At 47.0% G+C, this 20,478-nt stretch overlaps 1 protein-coding gene across 1 annotated transcript in view; it reads right to left on the reverse strand.

Moving 5' to 3' along the window:
- lama4 (laminin, alpha 4) overlaps positions 1 to 20,478 on the reverse strand; it is a 258,674-nt gene that overhangs the window by 59,436 nt on the left and 178,760 nt on the right. Inside the window, exon 36 of the mRNA XM_037685717.1 lies at positions 2,173 to 2,332. Coding sequence (XP_037541645.1) covers positions 2,173 to 2,332 — 160 coding nt within the window. The remainder of the gene's footprint in view (positions 1 to 2,172; positions 2,333 to 20,478) is intronic.

Consider the following 20,478-nt stretch of genomic DNA (forward strand, 5'->3'; position numbering starts at 1 on the left):
ACGTCTCTCGTTCGCATTTCTGTTAAATTCAATGCACGGCATTACACAGTCAGAAAAATGAAGAACTCGTGAATATTGTATGCATATATATTTCATATATTTGCCATACAACAAGTGACACGTACCCACGTGACTCACTACAAACTGGTGTAGTGAGTCACACATGACTGTCAATATCCCTTGGACTGGGGCTCCATGCAAGAGCTCACCTCGTGGCATATCAATGATCCTAAGAAAGGTGAGGAATCAGCCCAGAACTACACGGGAGGAGCTGGTCAATGACCTGAAGAGAGCTGGCACACTGTTTCCAAGGTTACTGTGGGTAATACACTAAGACGTCATAGTTTAAAATCATGCATGGCACGGAAGGTTCTCCTGCTTAAATCACCACACGTCCAGGCCCGTCTTAAGTTTGCCCATGAACATTTGGATGATCCAGAGGTGTCATGGGAGAACATTATGTGGTCAGATTAGACCAAAATAGAACTTTTTGATCTTAATTCCACTCGCCGTGTTTGGAGGACGAAGAATGATGCGTACCATCCCAAAAACACCATCCCTACTGTGAAGCCTGGGGGAGGAAGCATCATGCTTTGGGGGTGTTTTTCTGCACATGGGACAGGACAACGGCACTGTATTAAGGAGAGGATGACCGGGGCCATGTATTGCGAGATTTTGGGGAACAACCTCCTTCCCTCAGAGCATTGAAGATGGGTCGTGGCTGGGTCTTCCAACATGACAATGACCCGAAGCACACAGCCGGGACAACCAAGGAGTGGCTCCGTAAGAAGCATATCATGGTTGTGGAGTGGCCTAGCCAGTCTCCAGACCTAAACCCTATAGAAAATCTTTGGATGGAGCTCAAATTCAGTGTTTCTCAGCGACAGCCCAGAAACCTGGCTGACCTAGAGAAGATCTGTGAGGAGGAATGTGTCAAAATCCCTGCTGCAGTGTGTGCAAACCTTGTGAAAAACTACAGGAAAAGTTTCACCTCTGTAATTGCAAACAAAGACTACTGTACCAATTATTAACGTTGATTTTCACAGGTGTTCAAATACTTATTTGCAGCAGTAACACAAAAATAAATTGTTAAAAACTCATGCATTGTGATTTCAGGATTTATTTTTTAGATCATGTCTCTCACAGTGGACATGCACCTAAGGGTGCATTCACACCAGCCTTGTTTAGTCCACTTTCATCGAACTCTTGCTCGTTTTCCTAGAAAGTCCGGTTCATTTGGGGAGGTGTGAACGCGCCATCGAACTCTGTCATGGAAAAAAAAGGTGACCTCTGGCCCGGGCTGGTCAGGTCTCAGTCCAGTAGAAGAGAACTCCAGCACGGTTCGAGTACAGTGTGAATGTAAACAGACCGGCCCCGCTCCACAAGCAAGAAGTTGAGTACAACGCAGGGCAAACAAACACGCATTTCTCTTACCTTATATGGAGCCGTTAGCTGCTTTGTGTGAAAAACAATATTCTCTATGGTCTTCTGCCTCATCTTCTGCTCATGCTGAGTCCATTTTTGAAAAATGACAAAATATAACTCCTAAAACTGCTAAAACTTGATGCCACTCTATTTTTGTTTTTATTTCCAGAAGAAGAAGAAGTGTCTTCAGAGGTTTTTGTGTTGTTTCTTTCAGTAGTTCTTGGTGCAGCGCCCCCACAGGCGAGCGGGGGAATAGGTTGGTTCAACAGGTTGGCTCGTCTGCACAGTGCAGTGTGAATGCAAACGCACCAGCTCAAATGTAAACAAAATGTCATGAATATTGGTCCCCAACCTAACCGAATCTACCGGACTATCAGGTGTGAATGCACCCTAAGATGAAAATTTCAGACCCCTCCATGATTTCTAAATGGGAGAACTTGCAAAGTCGCAGGGTGTTCAAATACCACACACGTGCATATAGCAATGGCCATCTTGTTTGACATGGCAACTCAATTTTTGATATTGACCTTTCCAGCAGCTACATGCAGCCACACACCAAAATGGAAGTTTGTGTCTAACTTATTTTTCAAGTTATGCTCTCAACGTGCACACATGGACGGACAGACCGAGATTATTTCTAATTCCCCCTCATTGCTCTGGGACAGGGACAGAAAACACTTTGAAATGATCAATGTGAAATGTCATGTAATGAGTGAAAAAACTTGTGTAAAGCTGCTGGAAACAGACCCAGGACGACGTATCCTCCTTCTTCTGAGAAGTATGTTCCTGCCTCAGATTGGCCCTCAAAGCAAGGTGTGACCCCAAATGTCTCTGCTACAGAGGACAGCTGGTGTCCATCCAGCTGGAGGTTCTTCAGACAGCCAGTAAAGCTGTAAACAGTGTTTCTCTGAAGGAATCAGAAACAAACAGGAGATTTACTCAAACAGAAGAAAGCTTGCAGGATTATTAACATGATGATTAATTTTTGGTATTAATTAAATATTTCTTAAATAAGTTCATTTACCATTAATACAAACATAAAACACAAAATGGGGCTACTCTGACAAGCAGACAAAGATTTTAGAAACAGATACATTAAAAAAAAAATCTTTCTGGAATGTAAATGTAAAAAAAAGAAACAAGAAGGCACAAAGTAGTGTGGTGATGACTTCTATGACATGTGGAACGTTACGTAAAATCAAAGTTTTGTTTCTGATCATGTTCCACAGAGAACCAGTAAGAACAGAGCAGGGGGAATGAACCCCCTCAATATACTTGAGACAGTCTTGTTATTTCTGGTCAAAATATCTGATATAAAGTAATATTTAAGGGTAATAATCATAGAAATGGTGACTGAAGGCTGTAGGTGAGATTTACAGCTGCCATCTTGGTATGTTCTGTATGAGTGAGATGGAGGAGGACGACTCGCTGTGGCAAGAGGGAAAGGCTGAAAGAAGGTCTTGGTATGCGCTATACCTCTATCTGTGTACTGTTTACATGACCAAGCTACAGGCCGTTAACACCTCGAGTGTTCTGTAGCTGTGTCATCAGTCCAAGAACAAACAAACATTGTATGCATGATGTGAAAACAGGAGAGGAGATGTAATGAGACTCCAACTAAGTCCTAGGGTTCAAAGCACCAACTTGGCACTCTACCACTACCAGAACAAAATTAGCAAGTGATATAACCCCTCAAACCAAACCACTACAAAGCTGCACTTCAAGCATTTGAGAAGAATTTAAGTACTTTTACGTCTACCTTGTCTAGCTAGAGCTCCGCTCCCAGTGTTGTAACTAATTCCACTCAAACATTTGTGTTTAAATTGTGGTCTTTTTCCTCTTAACAGCAAAGTCCATGCTCAATAATCCAGGTATACAATTCAACATTTTTCAGTCAGGTCATCTAGACAGTTTCTTTTTTTGTGCTGAAACGTTTCGCCTTTGATCCAGAAGGCTTCATCAGTCAAGGAAACACACAACACAAAACAGATTCTTCCCCCAACAGCTTACTCCAAAGTGGAACAAACCAGTTATGTTGGTGATAAATTGGTCTCTTTGTCATGCCCCCTCCTCCATTGCCGGCCTTCTTCCTTGATGGCAGTCGTGTCAAACTGGTTGAAAACAACAAAGTCCATGCTTTTCCTCTTAATTTTGAAAATATTTAGGCCTTAAATAACACACTTAAAGGGCGGCTGTGGCTGAGTGGTTAGAACAGTCGTCCTCCAATGCGAGAGTTGGGGTTCGAATCCACCAGCAGTCACATGTTGAAGTGACCCTGGGCAAGACACTGAACCCCTCAAAGCCTCTGATGTGTGTCTCATCAGTGTATGAATGTGATCTAAAGCATTGATTAGTCTCATTAGAATGATTTGTTCAATTAGCTTTGTAGAGATCTAGTAGAGTGCTGTATGAATGGGTAAATGAGGACACAGATTGTAGTGTAAAGCGCTTTGAGTATCTTGAAAGAAGATAGAAAGGCACTATATACCTGTAAGTAGTCTATTTACCATTTACCATTTATAAGTAAATGTGTGTCAAGCTGATATACTGACTCACTGTTTAGAATTTAGGTTTTAACCATAAAATAGGAAAATAGTTTGCTAGACTTGTTTCTTCAAGAAAATTTGTTCCTAATATTGAAGTTATATTTTCAGTAAGCCAGTTTATACTGGGGTGAAATGGTGGTAGAGCTGCTGCCTCGCAGCAAAAAGGTTGCTGGGGCCAATCCCAGCCAGGAACTTTTCTGTATGTTCTCTCCGTGCATGCATGGGTTTTCTCCGGGTACTCCAGTTTCCTCCCACAGACCAAAAACATGCATGTTGCACCCTGCAGATGGTGCCTACCATGGTGCACTAAGATTCTTAACTGGCTGTGATTATCGTACCCACCACTGTACCCTGTATTCACTTGTTAACTGGACATCATTAACTTCACGCAGACTCTCCCACTGATACATTTTCACCTTTAAATCACTTCTTGGTCTGCAGCCTTCATACATCTCCTCCTACGTCTCTGCATAAGTGCAGCTACAGCCTGCGCTGTGTAGTGAACTAGGCCTCCGACCACAACCTATCTCTGAAGACCTTCATGGGATAGGAACTGTTATTTCATTGATTTGAATCCAGAAATACAAATTATCTCATCCAGAGACTATTTATGTATCCTGAATTAATCAATTGAAAGAACACTCTTCTTTTTACATTATCATTACTATTTTAGAATATCTTGATAATCAAAAATAAGTGTTCTTTCAATTGATTAATTCAGGATACATAAATAGTCTCTTGATGAGATAATTTGTATTTCTGGATTCAAATCAATGAAATAACAGTTCCTGTCCCATGAAGGTCTTCAGAGACAGGTTGTGGTCGGAGGCCTAGTTCACTACAGCTGTGAAGACTGAACGAGGCAAAAGGGCTTTCTCCTACTCCGATCCTGTTTCCTGGAATATCTTGCAAAAACATCTGAAGCTCTTGACCTTGACTTGTCTAAGTGGCTTCAAATATCTGCTAAGTTCCTGTCAAAACCCAATGCATACATGTTCCTGTTTTTAGTTTTCTACAGCGACTTATAATTAGCTGTTTTTTTCCGCTACTTTTTTCTTTTTGACTGTCCTTTTGGTTGCCATTTTATTTTAATTTGTAAAAAAAAAATGTGTATGCCTCTTTATGATTGTTTATTGTTGTCGTTGTTATCCACTGTTGTCATCACTCTTTGTTAAAATCAGGCTTCTCTTGTAAATGAGTCCCCAAGGCTCAAAGGGATTAACCTGTCTAAATAAAGGTTGAATTAGTGAAAAAAAATATTAGGTTGATTGGTAACTCTAAATTGTGCCTAGGTGAGAGTGAGAGAGTTAATGGTTGTTTGTCTTGTCTCTATGTGTCCCTGTGATGGACTTGCAACCTGTCCAGGGTGTCCCCCATCTCTCGCACAGTGGCTGTTGGATATGGGCACCAGCCCAGCCACGACCCAGTAAGGAAGAAGTGGGGAGAGAAGATGGATGGATGGTGTATACTGACCATTTGTACCCTGATTTACAGTCAAAATGGAAATAATGTATAAGCATAGGCGTCACAACCATTATATGTGCAGGGGATGTGTCCCCCCCCCCCCCCCACACATTAAAAAAACTTTCATTTGGACCCCCCAATTTTACTATAAAACATTAGTTCTGTCAGCGCAGTTTCTCCTTCTTCGTGAATGAATCCATTCCACTTGATCAATAAGAGAATACTCAAACCTTTAAAAATCGACTCCAGGTTTTCCTGGTTAACGCCAACTCTCAAGCAGCCTGCAGTGTTTCTGTGTGTCTCCTCCTGCCTTGGCAAAGATCGCTCACAGGTGGAGGAGAATGAGACACCTCTGTGTTGATCACTCACCAGCTTAGCGAGCTTAGTGCGGGCAGTTGTTGACCGGGGGCTTGATCGTAAACATATATTCATGTTAGGAGGATGCTTGAGGGAAGCGTCCATCTTAGCTTAGCAGTAGCTGTGATGCTGTAAGACGCTGCAGGTGTAAGAGACGCTGTGTTCAGGTGAATTAAAATTGAAATATCTTTAAAACCCCACACCTATTGTCCTAAAGCTTTGTGCGAAACATCATTTAGATGAGTAGCCTTGAACACAATTAAAAAAGTCCAGTGGTGACGTTTTTTCTCCATAAACACAAATAGTGCCGACCTGATGCTGTGTGTTAAAGTGCATTAAAGTTGAAATGTCTTTAAAAGAACTGAATTTACACAAACTTAGTGAGAAACATGTTTTAAAAGGAATTAAAGTAAGGAATTCTAGATGAAATGTTGCTTTTTTTAATACAAATTTGCGTGTGCACGCGCACGCACACGCGCACGAGCACACATAGTGTCCCCCCCCCCCCCCCCACCCCACAGATGCTTCTGACGCCCATGTGTATAAGAGACTCTACTTCCTCAGGTGGCTGAGACGAGCTGGTCTGGGAAGCTCAGTCCTCACCTCCTTATACAGGTGTGCAGTGGAGAGCATCCTGTGCTCCAGCATCAACGTGTGGCACGGAGGCTGCACAGCTGCAGAAAGAAAAGCTTTGCAGAGAGTGGTGAAGGCTGCACAGAAGACTGATAGTGTCAGTCTCCCCACCATCACAGACATTTACACCTCTAGATGCAGGAAGAGGGCCACCTGCATCATGAAGGACCCCACTCACCCAGCACACACACGTTTTACCCCGCTCCTCTCAGGAAGGAGGTTAAGGAGCATTAAGTGTGGAACCACTAGACTGAGGAACAGCTTCTACCCTGAGGCTGTTAGACTCATGCAGACTCTCCCACTAACCAGAATAATCACTGTGAAAAAATCACATGATGTTGCTGTTGATCTGTTTCATGTTGCTGTGTTCATTAGTACTCATCTGCTCACACATAATCATGTTTGTGCTGCTGTTCAGTGTATTGTGTTTGTTTTTATGCTATTAGAGCTTAGCGTATTTTTAGCTGATGATGTTCTAGAATCTAGAATCTAGAATCCCCTCCCTGGGCTGCCACCTTACTGTGGTGGAGGGGTTTGAATGTCCCATTGATCATAGGAGCTATGCTGTCAGGGGCTTTATGCCCCTAGTATGGTCACCCAAGGCAGACAGGTCCTAGGTGAAGGGCCAGACAAAGTGCAGCCCAAAGACCCCTATGATGAGAAAAAAATGCACTTGATGTTCCCTCGCCCGGACGTGGGTCACCGGGGCCCCACTCTGGAGCCAGGCCTGGAGGTAGGGCATGCGGGCGAGTGCCTGGTGGCCAAGCTTTTACTCATGGAGCTTGGCCGGGCACAGCACAAAGAGGAGACGTGGGTCCCCCTTCCGATGGGCTCACCACCTGTGGGAGGAGCCAAAGGGGTCGGGTGCAATGTAGGATGGGTGCTGGCCGAGGGCGGGGACCCTGGCGGTGATCCTCAGCTACAGTAGCTGGCTATTGGGACGTGGAATGTCACCTCACTGATGGGGAAGGAGCCTGAGCTGGTGTGTGAGATTGACAGGTTCCAGCTAGAAATAGTCGGACTCACCTCTACACATGGCTCTTGAATCAGTTTCCTTGAAAGGGGTTGGACAATCTTCCACTCTAGAGATGCCCCTGGTGAGAGGCACCGAGCAGGAGTAGGCATACTTATTGCCCCCCATCTTGGTGACTGTGTATTGGCATTCACCAACGAGTGAGAGGGTGGCCTCCCTCCGCCTACGTGTGGGGGGAGGGTTCTGACTGTCATTTGTGCTTATGCACCAAACAGCAGTTCAGATTATCCACCCTTTTTGGAGTCCTTGGAGGGGGTACTGGAAAGTGCACCTCCTGGGGACTCCCTTGTTCTGCTGGGGGACTTCAATGCTCACGTGGGCAATGACAGTGAGACCTGGAGTGGTGTGGTTGGGAGGAACGGCCCCCGGATCTGATCCCAAGTGGTGTTCTGTTGTTGGACTTCTGTGCTCGTCATAGATTGTCAATAACGAACACCGTGTTCAAGCATAAGGGTGTCCATATGTGCTCTTGGCACCAAGACACACTAGGCCACAGTTTGATGATCGACTTTGTCGTCATCTCATCTGATCTGTGGCCACATGTCTTGGACACTCAGGTGAAGAGAGGGGTGGAGCTGTCCACTGATCACTACCTGGTGGTGAGTTGGCTCCGATGATGGGGGAGGATGCCGGTCAGACCTGGCAGACCCAAACGTATTGTGAGGGTTTTCTGGGAACGTCTGGCAGAGTCTCCTGTGAGACGGAGCTTTAACTCCCACCTCCGGGGGAACTTCGAACATGTTCTGGGGGAGGTGGGGGAAATTGAGTCAGAGTGTGCCATGTTTCGTGACTCTATTGTCGACGCAGCTTATCGGAGCTGCAACCGTAAGGTTGTTGTGCCTGTCACGGCGGCAAGCCTCGAACACAGTTGTGAACACCGTCGGTGAGGGATGCTGTCAGGCTGAAGAAAGAGTCCTATCGGGCCTTTTTGGCTTGTGGGACCTCGGAAGCAGCTGATGGGTACCGGCAGTCCAAGCGACATGTAGCTCGGGTGGTCGCTGAGGCAAAAACTCATGCATGGGAAGAGTTCGGAGAGGCCATGGAGAAAGACTTCCGCACGGCTTCGAGGGAATTCTGGTCCACCATCCGGCGTCTCAGGGGGTGAAAGCGGTATACCACCAACACTGTTTATAGTGGGAGTGGTGTGCTACTGACCTCAACTCGGGATGTTGTGGGTCGGTGGGCAGAATACTTTGAAGACCTCCTCAATCCCACCGGCACGTCTTCCTCTGTGGAAGTGAAGCCTGGAGACTCTAGGTCAGGCCCTCCAATCTCGGGTGCTGAGGTGGTTAAAAAGGTCCTCGGTGGCAGGGCCCCAGGGGTGGATGAGATTCACCCAGAGTTCCTTAAGGCTCTGGATGTTGTAGGGTTGTGTTGGCTTACGCGACTCTGCAATATTGCGTGGACATCGGGGGAAGTTCCCTTGGATTGGCAGACCGGGGTAGTGGTCCCCTATTCAAAAAGGGGGGCCGTGGAGTGTGTTCCAACTACAGGGGGATCACGCTCTTAAGCCTCCCTGGTAAGGTCTATTCGGGGGTTCTGGAGAGGAAGATCTGTCAGATAGTCGAACCTCAGATTCAGGATGAGCAGTGCGGTTTTCATCCTGGCCATGGAACACTGGACCAGCTCTACACTCTCAGCAGGGTCCTGGAGGGTGCGTGGGAGTTTGCCCAACCAGTCTACATGTGCTTTGCGGACTTGGAGAAGGCGTTCGACCGCGTCCCTCGGGGGGACCTGTGGGGGGTACTCTGGGAGTATGGGGTACCGGGCCCTTTGATATGGGCTGTTAGGTCCCTGTATGACCGGTGTCAGAGCCTGGTCTGCATCGCCGGCAGTAAGTCGGGCTTGTTCCCGGTGAGAGTTGGACTCCGCCAAGGTTGCCCTTTGTCACCAATTCTGTTCATAACTTTTATGGACAGAATTTCTAGGCACAGCCAAGGTGTTGAGGGGATCCGTTTTGGTGGCCTTAGGATTGCATCCCTGCTTTTTGCAGATAATGTGGTCCTATTGGCTTCATCAGATCGTGATCTACAGCTTTTGCTGGAGTGGTTCGCAGCCGAGTGCGACACAGCCGGGATGAAGATCAGTTCCTCCAAATCTGAGTCCATGGTCTTGAGCCGGAAAAGGGTAGAGTGCCCTCTCCGGGTCAGGGAGGAGGTCCTGTCCCAAGTGGAAGAGTTCAAGTATCTTGGGGTCTTGTTCACGAATGCAGGAAAAATGGAAGGCGAGATCGATAGGCGGATAGGTGCAGTGTCTGCAGTGAAGCGGGCACTGTACAGGTCTGTCGTGGTGAAGAGAGAGCTGAGTCAAAAGGCGAAGCTCTCAATTTACCGATCGATCTACGTTCCCACCCTCATCTATGGTCACGAGCTTTGGGTTGTGACTGAAAGAATGAGATCTCGGATACAAGCAGCCAAAATGAGTTTTCTCCGCAGGGTGTCTGGGCTCTCCCTTAGAGATAGGGTGAGAAGCTCGATCATCCAGGAGGGACTCAGAGTAGAGCCTCTTCTTTTCCATGTCGAGAGGAGCCAGTTGAGGTGGCTCGGGCATCTGTTTAGGATGCCTCCTGGACGCCTCCCTGGTGAGGTGTTCCGGACACGTCCTACTGGGAGGAGGCCCAGAGGAAGACCCAGGACACGCTGGAGGGACTATGTGTCTCGGCTGGCATGGGAACGCCTCGGGATTCCCCCGGAGGAGCCGGCCCAAGTGGCTGTAGAGAGGGAAGTCTGGGTCTCCCTACTTAGGCTCCCATCCCCACGACCCGACCCCAGATAAGTGGAAGAAAATGGATGGATGGACGTTCTAGAATTGTGCTGCTCAAAGTAGCTGCATGTTGGCATAGCTCTGTTACTTTCATTCTGAGATATTACTTTTGAAAACTTTAATTCCTCTTTTTCTGGATAGAAATAACTTTTTTGGATGATTATTTCCTCTGGTGTCGGATGCTGTGCAGCTGGAATGACTTTTACAAAAATGTCTTTGCTTTTGGACATTTGTTATGATGCATAACAATAACAACAAGGTTGTTTTTTTACAACCGGGAGCAGATGATTAACATCTCCCAAGCCCAAATGAGTTGAAAAGGAGGCGCTGTGGATGCAGAGCAGGCACGAAGAAGAGAGAAAGAGAGAGAATAATGAAGTTCACACCATCTCTTCCATCGATCATGATGGGCAATGTGAGATCGCTGGGAAACAAGTTGGATGAACTTCAAGCCCTAACAAAAACTCATCCAGAGTATCGGCAATGCAGTGTTATGTGTTTCACTGAGACATGGCTGTAGGATCATATCCCCGACTCCAGCAGTTCTCTGCCAGGCTTTCTGACCATATGAGCAGATAGAGATTTAAAGAGGAGTGGCAACAAAAAGGAGGTGGGTTGGCAGTGCTTGTGACAGATGGTGTAATCCTGGACATGTTACTGTGAAGTGTTGTCTCTGCAGTCCAGATATTGAACTGTTAGCACTAAGTTGTCATCCATATTATTTGTCAAGAGAGTTCACCAGTGTTGCTTTGGCAACTGTTTACATTCCACCCAGTGCTGTTGACAAGACTGTGTGTGATGTCATCAGCTCCGAGGTTGCTAAGCTACAGACACAACACCCTAGTGAGTTTGTTGCAATATCTGGGGATGTTAATCATGTCTCATGCTCTGCTACACTTCTGACATGCCAACAGTTTGTCAGCTGCTCTACCAGAGAAAACAAAACGCTGGACTTGCTTTATGCAAATGTCAAGGATTCATACATCGCTAAAGCAAGAGCCCCTCTTGGAAAATCAGATCACAATCTTGTGTTTCTCTGCTCCAAATATAAACCCCTTGTTCATAGACAACCTGCAATAAAGAGAACAGTGAGAAAATGGTCAACATAAGCTAAAGAAGCCCTGTGGGGTTGTTTTGAGGCTACAGATTGGGATGCACTGTCAGCCACATGGAAATGACATCAATGCCATGACCGAGTGTGTGACCGACTATATAAACTTCTGTGTAAACAACACCATCTCTACAAGAACAGTGAAATGCTTCCCCAATAACAAACCCTGGATCACCACTGACCTGAAGGAACTGCTAAACCAGAAAAAAAGAGCCTTCAGGGAGGGAGACAGGGAATTATTGAGGAGTACACAGAAGCAACTAAAAGTCAAGTTAAGAAACAGTAAGGAGGCGTACAAGAAGAAGCTTGAGAGCAAGTTTCAGTAGAACAATATCAGATAGGTGTGATCAAGGATGAAAAAGATCACAGGCTTCAAGCAGAAGGAGGATCAGAAGGATGGAAGCCTGGTCAGAGCCAATGAACCGAACACATTTTTTAATAGGTTCAGTTCAGGAACAAGCTCAGCATCCTTTTCTCTTGCCCACAGCCCAACAGACATACCACCCTCCTTTGACCCAAGGCTGTCCTGTCACACCTCAAATATTTTATTTACCACCTCGGTCATGGACCCTTCTTTTTCTACATCTTGGTCTTCAATCAAATCAGAAGATGCTGATACCTCATTTGCCTCTCCCCTCTGTCTCTAGAAGTCAGGTGAGGAAGCAGCTGGAGAGATTGAACCAGAATAAGGCTGCAGGTCTATATGGTGTCAGTCCCAGAGTCCCGAAGGAGTCCTGAACCTTACCCTGACCCAGGAGAAGGTTCCAGTGTTGTGGAAAACCTCCTGCCTTGTTCCAGTTCCAAAGAAAACTCACCCATCAGTCCTCAATGTCTATAGACCTGTTGCCCTGACATCCCACATCATGAAGGTCTTAGAGAGGCTTCTGTTGGCCCACTTGACTAAACAAACAAGAACATATCAGGACCCACTGCAGTTTGCTTATCAGCGTGGACTTGGAGTTCAATATACCATCATACACCTGCTTCAGCAAACTCACTGTCATCTAGAAAAGGCAGACAGCACTGTGAGAGTCATGTTCTTTGATTTCTCCAGTGCATTTAACACAATCCAGCCTGATTTGCTTTGTCAGAAACTCCAAAAGACTCAGGTGGAAACCTCAACAATCACCTGGATCAAAGACTACCTTACAAATAGACCACAGTTTGTGCGACTGGAGGGTTGTGTGTCTAACCAGTTGGTCAGTAGCTCAGGAGCACTAAGGGGGACTGTACTCTCACCATTCCTTTTCACTCTGGTCACCTCAGATTTTCAGTACAAAACAGACTCCTGTCATCTGCAGAAATATTCAGATGACTGCAGTGGTCATGTGTATCAGAGATGGACAAGAAGCTGAGTACAGGGAACTGGTGGACCGCTTTGTGGCATGGTGTGGAAACAATCATCTCATCTTGAATGTGAACAAAAGAAAGGAGATGATTGTAGATTTCAGGAGAAACAGGAACAACAACACTATTTCCATCATGGGAGAAGAAGTGGAGGTGGTGGAGAAGTATAAATACCTTGGAGTTCACCTGGACAACAGACTGTACTGTAAATGCAACAGTGAAGCTGTCTACAAGAAGGGACAGAGCAGACAGTACTTCTTGAGGGAGCTGAAGTCCTTCAGTATTTGCAGCAAGATTCTGCATATCTTCTATAAGTCTGTTGTAGAGAGTGCTATCTCTTCTGCCATCATCTGCTGGGGTAGCAGCACCAGAACAAGTGACTTAAAGATCAACAAGCTCATAAAGAAGGCTGTCTCAGTTCTTGGGACTCCTTTAGAACCTTTGGAGATGACTGTACAAAGAAGGATTCTTCATAAAATGAAGAACATTATAGACAACCCTCAGCACCCTCTTCATCAGACTGTCATACAACAACAGTGTAGGGATGGCACCATCTTGTGAGCCTTCTCTGTCTGTGCACCCTTATGTGTCTCATTTAATCCTGATTTTTCTCCTTTGTCTGGTCCCAGCTGTTTGTAATTATGTCCTGTCATGTCTGTGTATATAAGTCTGTCTGTGAGTCTTGTCCTTTGTCATGTCATTGTTGGGTATTGTCCTGTTCTGTCCTGCCAGCCTGATCTGTTTTTTGTACATTGCTGCCACGTCAGCCTTTTTGGTTTATTATTAAAGCGTATTTATTTTTGTAAATCCTGGAGTCCAGACTTTTCACTGCATTATTGGGTTCACTCCTGCCCTGCTCTGTCAGAAACCCTGACAGTACAATGCAACCAACCATGAGCCTAGCAGATGAAAAAAAATTGTCTGGACTCTCTAAAGAGGATTATTTTCGACTCTGCAACACTATCTAGAGGTATGCAAACTCGGCCACCTCCTACGATCTGTGGGAAAGGTGGGTGACCACAAAGGACATGTGGAAGGAATATATTTGTCTCCCAAGCTTAATTGACTCTCCTGGTATGGAGGATATGTTGGAGGAAAAGTGTTGGCTGGAGCCGCTCATCCAACCGTATGCTGCCAGTCCTAGTCCTCGACCAAAATCGGATTCCCCTGTTTTTAAACCAGAACCGCCTACACCACCCTCACACTCAGCTCCTCACACTTGGCCCGATCCTGGACCTGAACCACACCGCTACTCACGTCTGAGAGGTTGGTGGCAGAAGGGTTCCAGAGATTCTGTCTCAGTTCCAGAACCTACAGCCTATCTAGAACCTGCAGTCTCAGAACCTGCAGTCCCAGTCCCTCCAGAACCTGTAGTTAGTCCAGAACCTGCAGCGGTACCAGACTCTCCAGAACCTGCAGGTAGTCTAGAACCATCAGCAGCACTAGATCATGCTGAACCTGCAGGCTGTCCAGAACCTGTAGGTCATCCACAACCTGCTGCCCACCTACAACCTGCAGCCGGCCCTGAGTATGCAGTCGGCCCTTAGTCTGCAGCCGTCCCTGAGTCTGCAGCTGTCCCTGAGTCTGCAGTCGGCCCTGAACTTGTAGTTATCACAGAAACTGCAGCTGGCCCTGAACCTGCAACCATCACAGAAATTGCTGTAGGTCCCACACTGCCTCCAGAGGATCCTGTACCATCCACGTCTGCTCCTGTACCTGCTGCAGAAGACACTGAACATGCTCAGCATCATGTACCTGCCGCAGATGATTCAGAACCTGCAGTGGTACACAGCCTGCAACCAGCCCACAGTCTGCAGCCAGATCCATGCCTCAGCCTGAGGGTCCAGAGACTGCTGAGTGATCCTCACCTCAGCCTCAGGGTTCAGCGTCTGCTGAGCTCCTCGCCACCGACCCGTCTGCCAAGCTCCTTGCTCCTGGTCCATCCACCTAAGTCCTCATTCCTGCACTGTCTGATGAGGGTCCATGCCTCAACCTGGGGGTCCTGAGCCTGCTGAGGGGTCCTTGCCTCATCCTGAGATCTTCACTCCTGACCCGACCGCAAAAGATCCTGAGTCTACTGCAGAAGATCCAGGTCCGCCAGAAGTCTCCGTCCCCGGCTCGCCTGAGGTATTCGCTCTTGGTCTGCCTGAGGTGTTTGCTACTGGTCCACCTGAGGTCTTCATCTCTGGTCCGTCTGAGGTCTTTGCTCCCAGCCCAACCATAGAAGATCCTTGTCTGCCTGAGGTCTTCACTCCCGGCCCACCTGAGGTCTTCGCTCCTGGCCCGCCTTAGGTCTTTGTTCTCGGCCCGCCTGAGGTCTTCGCTCCCGGCCCACTTGAGGTCTTCGCTCCTGGCCCAACCTCAGTAGATCCTGAGTCAGCCGTAGAAGATCCTGGTCTGTCTGATGTCTTCGCTCCTGGTCCGCCAGAGGCGTTCGCTACTGGTCCGCCTGAGGTCTTTGTCTCTGGTCCGCTAAGGTCTTTTCTCCCAGCCCACCTGAGGTCTTTGCTCCCGGCCCAACCGTGGTAGATCCTGAGTCAGCCGTAGAAGATCCTGGTCTGCCTGAGGTCTTCACTCCTGGTCCGCCTGAGGCCTTCAGCCCCGACCTGCCTGAGGCCTTCAGCCCTGACCTGCCTGAACGAGCTCCTGGCCACCTTTCTGATCTGTGCCTGTCTGAATGGCCCATTGGATGACCTCTCGACCATCTGCCTGACCGGCCCTGGCCTGATGAATGGTCTACTAGCCACCTGCCTGTCCTGTTACTGCCTGAACGGCCTCCTGGCCACCCGTCTGACCGGATCCTGTCTGTACAGCCTGATGGATGACCTCTCGATCGTCTGCCTGACCGGCCCACTGCCTGATGAATGGTCTCCAGGCCACCCGTCTGACCTGATCCTGTCTGTATGGCCTGTTGAACAATCTCTCGGTCGTCCGCCTGATTGGCCCCGGCCTGATGAATGGTCCCCAGGCTGCCCGTCTGACCTGCTTCTGCCTGAACAGCCTCCCAGATGCCCGCCTGACCTGCTCCAGCATGATGGACGTCCTCCCGGCTGTCTGCCTAACTTGTTCCAGCCTGATCGATGGCGTCCCGGCTGCCCGCCCGACTTGTTCCAGCCTGATGGATGGCCTCCTGGCCGCCCGCCCGACTTGCTCCAGCCTGATGGACGGCCTCACGGCCACCCGCCCGACCTGCTCCAGCCTTATGGACGGCCTCCCGGCCACCCGTCTGACCTGCTCCAGCCTGATGGACAGCCTCCCGGCCGCCCGCCCGACTTGCTTCAGTTTGATGGTCGGCCTCCTGGCCTCCCACCTGACCCCTTCCTGCCTGATGGATGGCCTCCTGGCTGCCCTCCTGACCCTTTCCGGTCTGATGGACAGCCTTCCAGCCGCCCGCCAGAACCATGACCTTGCTAGATGGTCACCTGATCGACCAGACATTTTTGTGTTCCCCTGTTCATGTTCAGTTTGATTCCAGATGTTGTCAGTTTTTGTTTTGTCATCTTAGGGCCCTCCATCCTTTCAGTTCCTCCCTCCTCCGTCCCAAGTCTTTTGGGATGAGCCTATTTTTGAGATGCCAGGAGGGCGTCCTTGGGGGTGGTGGGGGTGGGGGGGTTTACTGTAGGGATGGTGCCATCTTGTGGGCCTTCTCTGTCTGTGCACCCTTATGTGTCTCATTTAATCCTGATTTTCTCCTTTGTCTGGTCCCAGCTGATGCAATCCTGTCCTGTCTGTGTATATAAGTCTGTTTGTGAGTCTTGTCCTTTGTTGTGTCGTCGTTGGGTATTGTCCTGTTCTGTTGTAACAATCTCCCATCTAAACATGAGCTTGTACACACTCAAGAGTGTCCTTTTAACTATTTTGAAAATATTAAGAAACTGAGTATAACATTGGACTGTCCTAAATAAACATTAGGAAGAAAAATGAAAAGAGGAAATAAAGAAAATAAGTAAAAAAAAAACTTGGACACGTCAAGTTCAAGGTGCTGTTGGTCGAGGCTCGATATATTAATCAAACAAAAATCAGCTGTTCCAATCAATGTTCAAACATAATCAGTTACACGAGCACATCTTCATGATCATGATAAAGTCTCCAAAATAATTAAAGTTCCTATATTTCCCAAGAGAGATCTCTCTTATTGTCCCAATAAAAAGTCAGCAATTAGGCACCCAAAAAATATTCAGAAAAGAAAAACTCATTGGGGCCCATAAGATCCTCCAGTCTCTCAAAACAACAACAACAACAAAATAATAAGGAAACGTCTCATGGGGTTGGCGTCTCTGTCCCCGGGGTTTCCTTCTTTAGACCTGGAGTGCTCTCTGCCAAAATGGCTCCAGGAAATCCGGACCGATCCTTCCCCGTGTGGCACTTTGCGTTAATATGGGAGTCTTTTTTTCCCCTCCAGAGTTGGGTCTAACTTCAGCATGAAGCCCAGCTTCAGTTATCCTGGGCGAACTTGGGAGCTTCACCGATATGTTTGCTGCATCTCCGCATGCTGCTTCACCTGCCACACCCCACTCTGCTGTCAAATTCTTGTCTATTTATTAGTTCCAGTAAAGCTGTGACCCAGATAATTTTCCATTTAGGTGCTAGCTTTAAGGAAAATCTGTCAGTGGCTTTGGAAAGTGTATGGGACCAGACCCAGACTAAGTCTCCTGGAAAGAGCTATACACTTATCCTACGAGCATTATACTACTTAGCTTGTCGGGCCTGGTTCCACCCTATTTTCCACTTAACCTGTTCAGTCATTTCTTTGTGTCTATCCATAAGTTTATAGGGTGTCTGCCGAGGACTAGGAGAGTGGCCATTGATTCTCTCTTATGGGACTTTGAGAGGTTGACCAAGAGTAAGCTCAGCTGGTGACTTTCCTGTTGTCTCATGCTGTGCAGCGTTGATGGCAAACCTAAACTCTTGGATCCATTGATCCCAGTTGGTATGATGTTCTCCCACAAAGGAGGATATCATTGTTTTAATCGTTCTATTTGACTGTTCAGTAAGATTGGCTTGGGGATGATAACTTGTGGTGAACTTTTGAATCACACCCCAAGTGCGACAGAGGTTTTTCATCTCGTGGCTTGTAAATTGAGGGCCACAATCTGATACCAGCTCTCGAGGAACACCAAAGCGGGTAAATATTTTATTCTTTAAGATGTTGGAAATTTTCTGAGCTTTGCTGTCTTTCAGTGGAAACATTTCTACCCACTTAGTAAAATAGTCAATGATTACCAACAGGTATTTGTTTCCATTCTTGCTATGGGGAAGAGGACCCATCAAGTCAACACCAATCTTTTCCCATGCTTCGGTTACTGTAGTAGGCTGCATGAGCCCCGCTGGCTTCTGATTGTCTGGTTTATACTTTTGGCAGGTGACACAGGTTTTAATATAGGCCCAGACGTCTTTCCTGACTGTGGACCACGAGGCTACTTCCAGTATCCTTAACAATGTTGGTAGTTTCCCTAAGTGTCCACTTCGAGGGTGATCATGAAAATAACTGAGAAACTGGGTTTTCATAGACTTGGGTACAACCAGCTGAAACTTTTCTCCTTGTTCTGTGACAAAGGACTTCCTATACCAGACATCCTGAACTTTACAGAACTCTATTCTGTTGGGGTTCTTATCAGCCGATGACTGGACCATGTAGAGCAGGGTGGAATTGTTCTTCTGAGCCCCTTTGATGTCAGCCAATGCCAAAGGTATCTCTAACCCATATTTAGATATGGCCGCTGCCACGTACGCCAAGTCTGTTTTACACCCTGCTCTTGATAGCGCACCAGGAACCATGTTATGTAACCTTTTTCTATATCGGACTTTGAAGTGGTATTCTTGCAGCCAAAGCGCCCACCGGGTCAAGCGAGAGGTTGCCTTTGGACAATTAAATGCCCAAGTCAATGCTGCATGGTCAGTATATAATGTGAACTCAGATCCTTCTATGAAATGCCACCACTTTTCAACAGCCCACACTACAGCTAAGCACTCTTTCGCTGAGGTAGAATAATTACACTCCGCACCCCTCAGGGATCTGGAAGCAAAGGCAATGACCCTCTCTCCCTCATGTCCTTTGCACTAGTTGGAGACTTCTGGGAAGATGGTGCTGCTGTGCATGGCCTGCCCTCCACCTCTGTCTGCAGTGATTGTGTTTTTTCTGTTTTTGTAATTTTTCACCTACAACATCGACTCACTGCTGGTTTATGAACGTCATCAACTCCTAAATATCTGACTATCTGCCACCAGTCTTGCTTTGTTTGATCATAATGATCGTAACTCTGGACCCCCTCTTGGACCCCCAACTCTGCTTAAAGACGTTCCTGTTTACCTCCACCGTGGTATCCTGCCCACTCAAAGACATTGCTTCCGGCGCCGTGGAAAATGAGCCAGCAGTCTTGTGAGGATCAAAGCCTGTCGAGCTGCTGCTGCGGCTTCCTCTTCAACCGAGGACCACATCTTAAATCACCTGTCCTGGCACTGTGCCGATCCACCTGAGTCCTTCCCGGTCTCACGGGTCGGGTCACGCTTCTACAGCAGACCTGTTTGCTGCGGCTGGGCTTCTGGTCGTTGGAGTCATGGGTCGAACTCCACAAATCTGAGACTGCTGGTCTTAACTTCGTGGACAACTTCTCCTGCTGTGATTCCTACAAGGATTGCACCGATAAACACCAGATCTCTGCTAATAAAACGTTCATCTTGAAGGACTTTTTCTCCTCCACCGGTCTGGACTTCTTCTGCGTGACTGAGACGTGGCTCTCCTATGGTGAGTTCATGGCCCTGTCGGAAATTTTACCACCGGACTTTTTTTATTTTAATGCTCCGAGAACATCAGGCAAAGGTGGTGGATTATTAACTATTTTCAAAAAATGATGGAACTGCAAACTGGTACAGATACCAGCTAATTTTTTTAACTTCGAAATGCTGTGTTTTGAGGTGGTCCGTTCAAATCCTGTTTTTTCTGCTGTGTTATACATGCCACCCAAATATAATAAGGACTTCATGGCTGAACTCTCTGACTTTTTAACTTGGATTCTTCTCAGATATGATCGGGTTTTGATTCTGGGAGATTTCAATATACATGTCTGTTGCCCTGAAAAGCTGTTAACTCAGGACTTTCTAGATCTGATCCAGTCACTGAACTTTGTACAGAATGTTGTAGGACTAAGTCACCAGCATGGCAACACACTGGATTTAGTATTAACCTTTGGTTTATCTGTTTCTGAGTTAGAAATTGGGAATGCAGTTTTCTCTAAACACAAACCTATTTCTTTCAACACTTTTTTTGTCAACGAGTCCAAACCCCCTCCAGCAAGGCCTTGTCGAATATTTAACCCTTCCACTGCTGTGCTCTTTTCATCTGCTTTTACTAAAAACTCTCTCAGTCTGTGAATCCTCCTCTATGAACACCCATGAGCTAGTCATTGTACATCAAGAGACCTGTGCCAAGGTGCTTGACCTAGTTGCACCATTAAAAATTAGGCATTCAAAGCGCACTCCACACCCTTGGATGAATGAGCTCACTCACGCAGCCAAACATCAATGCAGGAAAGCCAAACGTAAATGGAAGAAGCACAAATTTCACGTTTCTTTTATCATGCTAAAATCATGTTACAAAGAGCTGGTGAAGATTCTCAGTCATCCAGGACATGATGAATTCAAAAAGCGTTCAATACAAAAACAACTGGACTTTATTTGTAACAGAAGACGTTTCGCTCCTCATCCGAGGAGCTTTCTCAATTCAAAAAGCAGAGAGTGAGAGATTCAGGTTATAAGGCTGAGTGAGATAAGACACACACACATATGTAGATTGGCAATTC

The sequence above is a fragment of the Nematolebias whitei genome, chromosome 12 (assembly GCF_014905685.2).
Source record: "Nematolebias whitei isolate Nwh7 chromosome 12, NemWhi1, whole genome shotgun sequence".
Taxonomy (NCBI): domain Eukaryota; kingdom Metazoa; phylum Chordata; class Actinopteri; order Cyprinodontiformes; family Rivulidae; genus Nematolebias; species Nematolebias whitei.